Consider the following 13,292-nt stretch of genomic DNA (forward strand, 5'->3'; position numbering starts at 1 on the left):
CGTGTTCCAGTCTCCCCGTGCCTCATTCATCTCCTGAGTAGTCCTGTCACAGCTCCATTCCTTCATCCTCCCTGCTGTTCCCTCTACCCTGAATCTCTTCCCCACCTCTCCTACCTGACAAATTCCTACTCATTCTTTAAAGCCCCTCTCGAATGTCAGCTCAGGTGTGAAGAGGACTCATTTCCTCACACACAGAAATAGGAGAGAAGTAATTAATTACTCCTTTATCCAAGTTTCTGTCAAATGTTATACCTATCTCTATTATAGCACTAATTTTACTAATTGTGTCCTGAGTTCCCTGTCTCATCCACTAGACTAGGATTTCCCACAGACACTTCTTATGCATCTTTGCATATTCAACCCTCCATGCAGGCATGATGTTTCCTCAATTTTTTTAAGTACAAAAGAGTGAAAATGAACGAGGTTCCAGAGTACACATTTTTCAACCTAAGAGCATTTTTCAAGCCAAATTCTGCACCTATACTGTTGAAACCATTTGTCTCTCTTCTCCTAAGGACTCCTGTGACCCACAAACATGTATCTCCCCTTTCTGTCCAATAAAACCTTTCTTTGATCCTGTTTTTCAGTGTTTCTGCTTCATGCCTCTTTTCTCTTTGGTCACTGGACTTTGTACTAGTCTATTTCTAAGTCTCTAATTCTTCTCTTACTAGTCGCCCCTCAGCCCAGTGCAAACTGGCTCCTCTTCTCCACCACTCTACTAAAACTGCCTCTCGGAGGTCACGGATGATCTTCCCATAGTCAGATCATAAGTGTGGACCCCTTCTAATCTCCTTCCAGGTTATCGCCAATATCATTCATGACTTTCTCCAGACTGCAATCTCAGCTCCACAGTGACATCACATTATCTTTCTAAAATATTGGGATGTGCAAAATCAATTGTTACATTTCATATTCTACAGAATAAAGAATACTCAATCTTCAACCTGAAACCAGAAAACTCATAGAAGAAAATATAGGCAACACACTATTTGACATTGGTCATAAAGGAATCTTTTTGGATGACATGCCTACCCGGACTAGGGAAACTAAAGAAAAAATAAGCATGTGGGACTTTATCGGATTAAAGAGCTTCTACAAGACAAATGAAACCAGAATCAAAATGAACAGATAACCCACCAGCTGGGAGAAAATATTTGCAAAACATATATCTGACAAGGGGTTGATCTCCATAATATATAAAGAACTCACACAACTGAACAACAAAAAAACAAACAACCCAATCAAAAAATGGACAGAGGAAATGAACAGACATTTCTCCAAAGAAGATATACAGATGGCCAACAGGCACATGAAAAGATGTTCAACATCACTAATCATCAGGAAAATGCAAATCAAAACAACACTAAGATACCAACTCACGACCGTTAGAATGGCTATAATCACCAAGACAAAAAACAACAAATGTTGGAGAGGCTGTGGAGAAACAGGAACCCTCATACACAGCTGGTGGGAATGCAAACTGGTGCAGCCTCTATGGAAAATGGTATGGAGATTCCTCAAATAATTAAAAATAGAAATATCCTATGATCCAGCTATCCCACTATTGGGAGTCTATCCAATGAACCTGAAATCAACAATCCAAAGAGGCTTATGCACCCCTATGTTCATTGCAGCATTATTCACTATAGCCAAGAAGTGGAAGCAACCTAAGTGCCCCTTGACTGATGATTGGATCAAGAAGATGTGGTATATATATATACAATGGAATACTACTCAGCCATAAAAAAGACAAAATCGTCCCATTTGCAACAACATGGATGGGCCTGGAGGGTATTATGTTAAGTGAAATAAGCCAGAAAGAGAAAGATAAACACTGTAGGATCTCACTCATATGTGGAATATAAACCAACACATGGACAGAGAAAACTGTACTGTGGTTACCAGGGGCAATGGGGGTAAGGGGTAGGCACAAGGGGTGAAGGGAGATATATATGGTAATGGACAAAAATGTACAACCCAAAATTTCACAATGTTATAAACTATTAAAACATCAATTAAAAAAAAAAAAGAATACTCAATCTTCATAATCCAAGCCATTCCAGTCTTCTCTCCACCAAGAATGCCACGTTCAAGCCATATGGGAATAACCACTCTGCATTCACTAAACATACTGTGCACTTGCAAGCTTTTGCTCAAACTGTTTCCCCTGCAGTGTCTGCCCCTTCTCTCCACTAAAATCTTACTTATCTTTCAAAGATGAACTTAATGATCTCCTTCCTTTTAAATCTCCCCTTATCCAGAAGTTTTAATTCCTTTCACTAGGCTTTTATAGCACTTTATTAATCAATACATCTCTTATAACACTTATTGTCTTATAGTACAGCAAATTATTTGAACGTCTGTCTTCTTTATTGAATTATGAGCCTTTTAAGATCAAGAACTGTGTGTTATTCATACTTTAGCCCCCAAACCTTCAGAGTCTCATATATAACGTGCTCAGTAAATACCTGTCGGGTTTAATTGAATTTAAATTTGAATCAAGGAAGCTTCAAACAATAGGAAGAGATCCCCCAAAATATCCACCGTTCCTTGAAATTTACATATGACTCGAAACTTAACCAGTCTACCAAAGTACCGTAAAATTCAGAATATTTTCAGGTAAACTTTAATACTGCAACAGATGCTTCCACCCATGGACATGTCCTCAGGTCATTACTTTTTGTTTCTCAAAATTCAAGTTGTCTCTCAAAACATCTCCAGACACCAGCTCTCCCTCCAAGTGTGTCAGCTGACTCTGAAGAGCTTCCAACTTGTTTTCTGCTTTCTGGGCTCTCTGTAGAGCCTTCTGGTGAAACCCAGACTCATTTCCCAACTGTTCAACAAGCTCGGATATTTGGGCTTCAAGCTGGGAGACCATCTGGAAACAAAGATACAGAACAAGGATAAGCTTTGTTTCAGATGCAACAAAGTGTTAAAATTTAGTGCTCAGCCCAAGCAACGTAACTATTTATTAACACCAACTTCCAGATTCTTTGAAAAAATTAAATAAAAAACAGGTAATTGGTAGCTGTATTTTCCTCTGCTGGAAATAAACCTGCATTCACTTTCTAATAAAGCACTTTCGATTGGTATTTTTAATTTTTATGTAATTCCTTAAACAGGTTACTCAATAATTATTATGGATAACATTTACTTACCCCTAAAACTGCCATTAATTTAGGAGTTTCAAAGCTTAGTTGGAAAGAGAGACAGAAAGTACTTTTAAAACCTACAGAAGTGTCATTCTCCAGAAGAACCCTTCCACCACACACAGTGGATTAAAGATTATATAACGAGTTAATCTTGACAAGTAAGTTTGAGGCGTTATCAGGAATTCAAGCACATCAAGATATTTTTAAAGCTTTTTTTCAATTTTCTATTGCGTATTGGGTACTCACGCACTCAACTTCAGTGGTTCCGCCTCTGTGCTGCATAGTTACGTAGTAGTGTTATCATTTTAGCATTTGAAAGGTCAAAATTCCTTTATTACAGTGACTTGAAATAGGATCAATGGCAATAGACAAAAAGGCAGGAGAATGTGATTGCTCTCTCCTCTTCTATAGCTTAAAATCACCGCTTCTCCAGTAGAGGCCCCAAGACTCTTCACAACCCCCATAACTTGCCAAATGCTTCCAGCCTTCCTTGGAGTTTCTCTCCTTGTCCTGACCTTCCCTTAAGCCAAGAACACAAGTTCACCAAAGACCTCAGGTACACTTTGAGAACACTCAAATTGATTCTGCCAAATCTAGTCTTCATAAAATGTTGAATTCAATAGAAACACCAAGTTTGAGGTGACAAATTTGTTTTGTTTTGGAAGAGGAAAGGAAAAAAGTAGTTGCTATTTGCATAACAGCATTCTCACAGAAATAGAAATATCTTGATGGTTTCAGATTTACAGTCTCAGTTTAAAAAAAAAAAAATTCTGCTTGCCTATCTATAAACAACCATGCTTAAAGGCAAGAAGACATTCCAGCTGTCTTCAAGTATTTTGAAAGGCTATTACATAGAAGAACAGTAGAAGTTGTTCTGAGTTACCCGCAGAGCTTAAGTTGAGGACCAACAGGTAGAAATCATAGAAAGACTTTCGCTTCACTGTAAGGAAGAATTTTCCCCTGGTCCCCATAGTTTCAAAGTAATACATGCCCATTGTAAGAGATTCATTAAAGACAAAAAAAAAAGTATAAATAAGCAAAAACTAATCTCCATGATCCCACCACCCAGAAGCAACAATTAATATTTTAAAATAATTTATTTGTATGCATTGCTAAAATATAGTTAAGATGGTATTACATATGCGATTTTGTATGTTTGTTTTTATCTTATATTTTAAGCATCAACCCATGTCAGATAGTGGATTCCCAGTCACTGGAGATGGCCAGAAGTTGGCCAATCATTTGTTAAGAACGTTATGAGGTAGATTGAAGTGCTACAATCAGGAAGGTTAAACTACTTGATCCCTAAAGCCTCTAATTCTGTGCTTCTATGGCTCTCAAGGTCCCAGGCCTATAATTCAATTAATTCTATTTTTTCTGTGGGTGCTTGAAATCAGATATTTGATGGCAAGCTGCTCAGCACCACATCCAAGGAATTATATTTCCTGAGGAAATTTTGAATTTCATTATAGAATATGAGGCTCTGAGAACTCTCATTTCATATTTCCTACCCTCAGTACTTACTAACTAATTATAGATCTGATCTTAATGCAAGAAACAGTGTGCTTTGCTTGGTGCAACATACAAGTAACCTACAAAACAGGGGCCATCAAACAGCTTCCCCAAGAGACGACCTCCTGGGTGGCTGTTTAATGATATGATACAAGGAATGGCACACGTTTCTGTGCAGCGGGAGATGTGGTTTCACCTTGGACTCCCCGTAGGAAGTGAGTCTTTCTAGCTGAGGATCCTTCAACATATCTCCTATCACGCCGTTGACCTAGCAAAGAGAATGAAACCAAAGAGAAAATAGATGCAGAAAACCTCAAGTGCAGAGATGGAGAATTATGCGATCTCTTAGCCACAGCCGGTCTGCTGCAGAGCTTACCAGAGGGAAGCAAAATCTTCCATGGAAATTCATCAGTAAAGGCTCCATTTTGAAATGACACAGCAAGCAACCGCAGGAAGATAGACTAAGGGAGTGATAACGACCCTGAAGGATGAAGCAGACATCCTGAGGTAGACCAGACTGAGGGACAGGGACTCTGGAGTCAGACAGCCCTGGTGTCAAGTTCCCCAGTCTACCACTTAGCAGCATGTTAACTGAAACAAGTACTGAGCCTCTCTGAAACGTACAGACTTTGCTATGATGGTTACGTTAGCTAATTTAGATCACTTGAGTAGCGCAGTGTTTCATACCCAATGAAGTTCAGCACACGGCATCCATTTTTATCACCGGTATTACTATTCCAGTATGTGGGTTCAGTCAATCCTAGGGTTTGTCATAAAGATTAAAAGACTCCTTCCGGGAATTGTCCTATGTCATGTTTCTCAAACTATTCTCAGCCCATAGAACCTGTTTTCAACTGGAAGTCTTTCTGAGAAGGACAAATACAGGACAAATGTGCTTGACTCAAAGGTGGGTGGGTCCCTCCTGCATCCTCACCCTGTGTGGACCCGAGAGTGTTCCATGGAACCTGAAGACTCAGCAGAGTAGAACCTTTAAAGCCCCCCATATGTAGATGGCTGGACTATGCAGAATCTACCCAACTGCCCTGCCAAGATTCTGGTGTCCAGAGAGGAGCAAACAGCTGAGAATCTCCCCATATCCCATGCATCATAGAACAAAGCTTCATAAGTTTATTTAGGCCTCAGCGCATATGATACCACCAAGTTTTTTCAGAGCTAAACTTACATAAGTTTATTCAAATAAGTTAACCTTCCAACCTGACTCAGTTCTTAGGAACATCAAATGCCAGTACCTGGGTGAACATATGTGTCCCGCCAAAACCATAAAGTTGTGTTGTGTTTTTCACACCAAGAAGCCTAAAGAATCAACACCTTTTCTTTTCTTCTTTTCTTCAGTATCATCTGTTAACATATCCCTGATATTCTGTGGGACAAAATGTGCCAGGGATCTCCACACTAGAGATGTAGGGCATGGAGGGCGGGTTGTAATAAAGAATATATACCTCAATTTTTTTCAACAAAAAAGGCACTGAAGTAAACTACACTTCAAAACAAGCAGTTTGGTTTTTGGAAGTGAAGTCATCATGCCCTAAAAGAATTAATTCATTTCCCCAGGACAAGGAGTTGTTGATTTAGCCAGAGAGGCATTTTTGCCCTGAGATTAAATCAAACTGAAGCACAAGAGCCATAAACTGAAGAAAGAGTTACTTGGGTCAGTTAAGAACCAGTGCCTTTTGGGCATAAACAATGCTTTTCTGATTATTGCAGCTATAATTTTCACTTAGGAAATATATGAAATAAGTTATCAGGAACCAGGAATATAACATCAATCAAATTCTCCTTCCTTCTTGCTGGTACGTGTGGCCAACACTATTGACTGGCTAACCCTACCCACCCCCACTTTGTGCATGTCAACTTTTTTTATGGGTTGAGTTGGGTCCACCAAAAAGAGACATGTTGAAGTCCCTTAGTACCTCAGAATGTAACCTTATGTGACTCAGAAAGAATAGAGTTTTTACAGAGACAATCAAGTTAAAATGAAGTCATTAGGGTGGACCCTAATACAGTATGACTGGTGTCCTTAACAAAAGGGGAAATTTGGACAAAGAGACACACACAAATAGAAGGAAAATGATGCAAAGAACACAGAGAGGACACCATTCATAAGCCAAGAAATTCCTGAGGCTATCAGAAGCTAGGTGAGAGGTATGGAACAGATTCTCCCTCACAGTCCTCAGCAAAAAACAATCCTGCTGACACCTTGATTTTGGACTTCTAGCCTCCAGAGCTGTGAGACAATAAATTTCTGTTGTTTAAGCCACCCAGTCTGTGGTACTTTGTTATGACCATCCTAGGAAAGTAACACACTATAGAGGCTGAGAAAGCTAATATATCTGTGTTCCCTCTCCCAGATGCCCTTGTAGCCAGGGGTGACTGTGTAACATAATTTTGGACAACGAAATGTCAGTGGAAGTCTGCTGAAGCTTGTGGGTAAACGTTTGGTTGAGTATACTGGAGGATTAAGATCAAAGCAGAGAGCTGGTCCCAGTGGCCTATTCGTTAAATTCAGTGTGTTCCGCTTCAGTGGCCCAGGTTCTGTTCCTGGGCATGGACCTACACTGCTCTGTTAGCAGCCATGCTGAAATGGTGGCCCACATACAAAAAAAATAGAGGAAGATTGGCACAGATGTTAGCTCAGGGTGAATCTTCCTCAGCAAAAAAGAAGAACAGAGCAGAATGATGAGATCAGAAAGAGGATTCAGGGAGTTATGGATCATATCTCAGGTCCTTTAGGGCATCAGATTGGGCCCACAGCTCCCACAGAGCCACTGGACACAGAAACACTCCTGTGGAGGAAATATAACCTTATGTGTGCCCTAAAGTGAACAAAAGAGCTGTCTAGATAAATGGTGGTGAGTTTGTATTAATTTGTCTTTAATTTGGAGATGACATAGAAATCAATCACGGTCATGTCCTCTCTGTACATAATCCATTCTCATCCAGATGATTAGCCAGTTAGGAAACATCTAAAAGTAAGAAAAAAAATTTTGCCTCAAAATTCTAAACTAAAATGTCATAACTTTCTGTCGTTGTGCGAGAAGCCATTATTTCAAAAATACATGTTATGCATGTCCTAAAATTTCAAGGCTAAATAACATCTAAATACTCATTTAGATTTCCTGGGATCCCGACAGTAGAACATCCCTCTGAGAGTGGTTTTCAACTGGGGGTGATTTGGGCCCCCAGGGACATGTGGCAATGTCTGGAGAAATCTTTGGTTGTCACAAATTGGGAGGAGAGGGCTGCCATTGGTATCTAGTGGGTAGAAGCCAGAGATGTTTCTAAACATCCTGCAATGCACAGAACAGCCCCCACAACAAAGGATTAGCCAGCCCAAAATGTCAAATGTGTCAAGGCTGAGAAACTCTGCTCTGAAATATAGTAAAGCTTTCAAAAAGAAAATCAGATTTTGCTATAAGCAGAAAAGCAAGAAACAAGTAGAAATGACTTACTAAAAAAGTGTGGGTGGTGTCCTGAATTCTACAGAGAATTGCAAACACAGGAGAGTGAAAATGAATAACAAAGGGGTAAATAAGAAAAGCAACGTTCAGGAGGTAGGAGCCGACAAGTGCAGTGGAGAATTTGCCAGGCTCAGCCTGAGCCCACCATTGGGACTTCATGTGGGTATTACTCAACTGTTGACTGTGTTTAACCATGGCAGCTGGCAGGAGGATGTAGTCTCCTCAACAAACAGACTCATCAATTTGTAAAGCTCCCATTCTTCAGAAACATTTCTAAGACAATATATGAAATCCATTTTCTCCTCATTTACTTGAAGATGAGTCACCCAAGACGCCAGCTATGTGCTTGATTTCAGGCTTTTAAATAGTGAGAGCAGCTATTGAAAAAAATTACGGGGTAGCAGAGGCAGACAAAGGCACTAAAAAGACTCTGAATCATTCCAATTTTTATGGGGAGTGGGGGAAGGCATATCCAGCTTAACCAATTTACATCATTTTGCTTTAGAAAATAAACATATACATCATGCTGACAGTTTTATGCTGTGTTTCACAAGCTGGAAAGAAAATAGTTTTAGGAAAACATTTGGAGAAATAGAAGAAGGAAGCAACAAAATGAAATGGCAAAGAACCATTAGCTATTGAATATCTATTACTAGTCAAGGTAAATAATTTGATGGAGTTTTTCTCAGTCCTGTAAATAATTTCCTTCCCCAATCCAGCACCTATATGTGTACTGAATCACACAAAAAACAGTTACTCTCAGAGACCCACACGTGTTACAGGGATGGGCATTTTATATCCACAAAGGGAATCCGACACTTGGACTAAGGAGTCACCAGTGTTGCTCCTACAGCACACGCGAATTTTGGAGAATTTTTATAGGGAATTTAAAATGTTTTATCATTCAAGGAAATTTACAAATGCAACCCTGAACTTTGAGTTAGTGATCGCTCTAAGTTTCCTAGGAACATTAAAACATGGAAAAGCGCATTTTCTCTTTTTGAGCAAAGCATGAACTCAATAGAAAAAATAGTTCCTCGTGGAATTATACATAGAATTTGGATATTATTTACTTTAAAATCTCATTAATTAGGACTTCAATAATTTGGATTTGGTGATAATTTAAATAGAATCGGGCTGAAGATGACTCTGCTAAGCAAAGCTTTATAGAAAATGAGAATTATTAATAGTATAAACAAGATAAAATGTAAAAAGCTTCACTCATATATGTGAATTAAATCATTTTTCTCCACTTAAGTGGGTCCCCTCAAAGATTGTTCTAGGCACCAACGCACTATGAACAGGAGAAGGAGAGGGGAGGAGAGAGAGGACAAGAAAGGGCAGCAACAGTTAATATTCATTGTTGTTATTTGCTGGACAGTGTATTAAGGACTTCATGACTATTTTTTTTTTATTTAACGCTTACAACAAGCAATAACCTTATGAGGCAGATACTGTTACACGTCTAGGAACACTTATCTGCAATTCCAAAATCCAAAAGGATCTGAAAACTGACAGTTTTTCCGTAATTCATTTGCGGATAGAGCTTGACCTGACCACATGGGCAGCAAACCCTTACCTGAAGTGACCTGAGGCTATTCACAGTCTGGCTGAACCCCAGGTGGTAGGGTGCTCCTGGGTTTTGCTGCAGAATGATGAACGTGGTTGATTATGGGACGTTGCCCCAGACCCCACTGAAGAAGACTGTGTAACATTGCTTTCTCTATTATCTTTCTGTGTACTATTTTATCTTTCTATACCCTGAAATATTCCGAATTCAAAAACACATCGGGCCCCAAGGGTTTCAGATAAGGGGTGTGGACCCTCGACTGTCCCTGAACAGCAGGTAAGGAAACTATGTCTGAGACTGGAATCTCAGGGGCTCAGCCCAAGGTCACACCTGGAGTGAGTGGGTTTGCAGTAGAGACAGGATTCAGCATGGGGTCCCTCTGACTCCAGAACCCCCATCGTAGTTAGCTATCACCGAGTGACTGGCCAGGATGGTAAGTATGATATATAATTGAAAGTAATAATCCCACATTTAAATGATACTTTTAGCTAATTCGGATAACTCATTTATTGAGTATGCTAAATGAATGAGTTTGCCCTTAATAAGCTTATAAGCCGCCATCACCCACTCACCCTCTTCCTGCTCTCTTCCTGGCTGCCCATTTCTTGAATCCCCTCCAAAATGGCATCCTCGGTGGACCTCATCAAGCCCACGCTGCCCCTAAGGAGGGCTGTAATTGTCTCCCTAAACGAGGAGTGTTGGCTTTTTGAGGCTGCGGCCGCATCCAGACTGGCCTTCAAACTCTTCTCCAACTCGCAAGAGCTTTTCTTCAACAGGCTCAGCTCCTGCTTCGAGGCCTCCCAGACCCGCTGGCCAGCAAGCAGCCTTTCTTGGAAAATCTTAACTTCCCTTTCAAGAGCTTCTTTCGCCTGGACAGCACTGAGCAAGTCCTAAAATAATTACAGAAAGTGAAGACAATAACATTAGCAGCCAATGAGGGACACCTGCATTTGCCTTTCATTTGCTTTGCTTCCTAATGACTTCAACGAGTTAGAGTTAAGCACTCATTCCGTTTTTAACTCTAAGTTTCCTATAGTCTCTTCATAAAGTTATGAGATTGTAAAGGCTACGTCAGGTAAATTTAGGTGTCTAAAAGAGAAAAGGGATATTAAAAAAAGAAGGAAACTGACGTATACAAGACTTTTCTATGTGGACCTCTAGAAAGAGTTAATAAAAACAAATTGTTGGCTAACATGCTAGCAGATTCAATCCACAGGTAGCATATATTTACAGAACTCTCTGTTCTTGAGCTTGGTATACATGGATATTGATTTTGAATAAACCGTAAATCCTCAGAGTCCTAACTAGGAACTAAAAACTATTTGACAAAAGATGTCTCCTTAATACTATTCTAAATAATAGAGTAGCATTCTCATAAAGACATCACAGCTTAAAGGAGAATCAGATCAGATCTTTCTTTCAATATTCATTGACTATGTATCCCCATGTCTTATCAAGACAAGACTAATACTGATAAAACCTAAAGAAAGGAGATGAAACAACTAGCCATTTGGTGGGTGGGAGGATGGAAAGCAGAGGGAGACAAAGTACCACACCAAGAATAATAATTTTAATGAATATAATACATAGGTTTAGGTTCATAAAAATAATGAAGGGCATTGAGAAGGTTCCCTAGCACCTGCATCTATTTGAAAAATCTAGAATGGTCCAAAGAGTCATAAAAGGGCCATCTTTAAAATTCATTTTAAAAAAACACACGTTAACATCAAGTTCCAAAATACATGAATTCACATCAAATAAGATTAAGCAGTTTGTTAACCACTGCTATAGTATTGTGGCCTAGTTAACTGGCAAAAATATTTTGTTTTTTATTAAAAATAGTATGTTAGGGGCAAAAATAAAAAGGAACAATTTCTTTGAATAACAGATTCTACATCTAAACTGGCCAGTTGCAATCATCCATTTTGCATTAGAACTGGACTTTAAAAGGAATTTCTCTCCACCAACAGCTTGGAGACAGGAAAAATGATACTTGAAATGCTACTTCCTACTTTTTGTAGAAAAGAGAATATCTTACTTTTTTTTTTTATGGTGATTTTTTTACATCAAGGAAGCCTCAGGCATCAATTGGAAAGCAAAGTCATCCAGTGGATAGGTAGTTAGAAGGCTGCCCTTTTCAGAGATGTAATAACTAAACTAATTATGGCACCTATTCTGTGAAATGCTTTCCTTTTCAGGGTCCTGGTTTCATTTCCCTGTTCCTTTTCCAAACTAATCCTCTTTGCAGAGAAGCTCCACTGCTGCTGCTAATTAAATGATGGCCCTTAAAGTAAACAGTCAAGAACACTTTATCACAAATACAATATTTTTACACTTTACAGATTTCTTTTCAGATAGTAATACAATAGCTGCTCAATTAGAGTAACCAGTATCAGCACTGGTGATAATAAATTGGGCCCATATTTTACTTAGAAACTGCAATTTAATGTGTGGATAGAAAATTAAGGTCCTAAATTCGATGATACAGGTTAACTTGAATCCCCTTTTAGTGTTCTAAAATCCTATAGAATATTATATATCAATTTTTATATAGAAAGAAACCCCCTAATGCAAAAGAGAGGAGTTACCATGACCAATAGAGTGATTTTTTTGTTTTTGTTTTTTTTTGCTGAGGAAGATTCGCCCTGAGCTAACATCCGCACCAGTCTTCCTCTATTTTGTATGTGGGTCACTGCCACAGCATGGCCGCTGATGAGTGGTGTAGGTCTGCACCTGGGAACTGAACCCAGGCCACCAAAGCAGAATGCGCCAAACTTAACCACTAGGCCACAAGGCCGGCCCTCTAGAGATGTTTTTAACCAAGTATTTACAAAAGGTCCTCAAAATACACAAAAAATATAACAGATGCTTGAGCACTTACTATCAGTTTGGAGTCAACTAGTCAACAGGCAGCTTACACCAGGAGACAGATACTCACAATTAAAATATTTCAGCTATGAGGAATTTTCTCCACCCCATTATCAGACGGTTGTCTCATTGCCTTAGAGACAAGGGCCCAAACGGTCCTCTAACAAATTCAAAGTACCAACACTTACGTCTAATAAAAATGAGAAAATTTGTTTGTGATCATAGACTACAGTGGCACGTGGCAGCGGGTCAGACTTCTTTTCTGGACACGTTTCAGCCCAGGGAACTGTTTCTTGTATGAAATGCAGGACTCAGGAGCCAGTGACGAGTCCTTGGGGATGGCCGCTCCCCCAGTGCTCTGATTAAGCACTTCAGGATTCAGGGGCACTGAGCTGATCCCCTGGAAACAGATGCTCTCAGTCCGCAAATGCAATTACCTATAGTGCTTTCAGGAGGAAGCGGCCAGAGTGGAGTCTGGTTGCATGGCTACCTCAAGGATACCCTGATGTAATGTGACATCAGTATCATTGGGCAGGACCTGGGGACTGCTGTCAGACCACACTGACACACAGAACAAGAAACAAGGAGCTCCCTGCGAGAAAGATCAGGGCTGACCTCCACAGAGGAAATTACATTTGCAAATGAGGTCGAGCCTTCATGGAAACAGTGATGGGAATCATTTAAAAAAAATTTTTAATTAACAAATCTTTA

At 39.6% G+C, this 13,292-nt stretch overlaps 1 protein-coding gene across 1 annotated transcript in view; it reads right to left on the reverse strand.

The window, feature by feature from the left end:
- Positions 1-13,292, reverse strand: part of CCDC170 (coiled-coil domain containing 170) — a 92,729-nt gene that overhangs the window by 23,673 nt on the left and 55,764 nt on the right. Inside the window, 2 exon segments of the mRNA XM_058534287.1 lie at positions 2,678-2,878; positions 10,286-10,603. Coding sequence (XP_058390270.1) covers positions 2,678-2,878; positions 10,286-10,603 — 519 coding nt within the window.

This window comes from Diceros bicornis, chromosome 39 (assembly GCF_020826845.1).
Source record: "Diceros bicornis minor isolate mBicDic1 chromosome 39, mDicBic1.mat.cur, whole genome shotgun sequence".
Classification (NCBI taxonomy): Eukaryota; Metazoa; Chordata; class Mammalia; order Perissodactyla; family Rhinocerotidae; genus Diceros; species Diceros bicornis.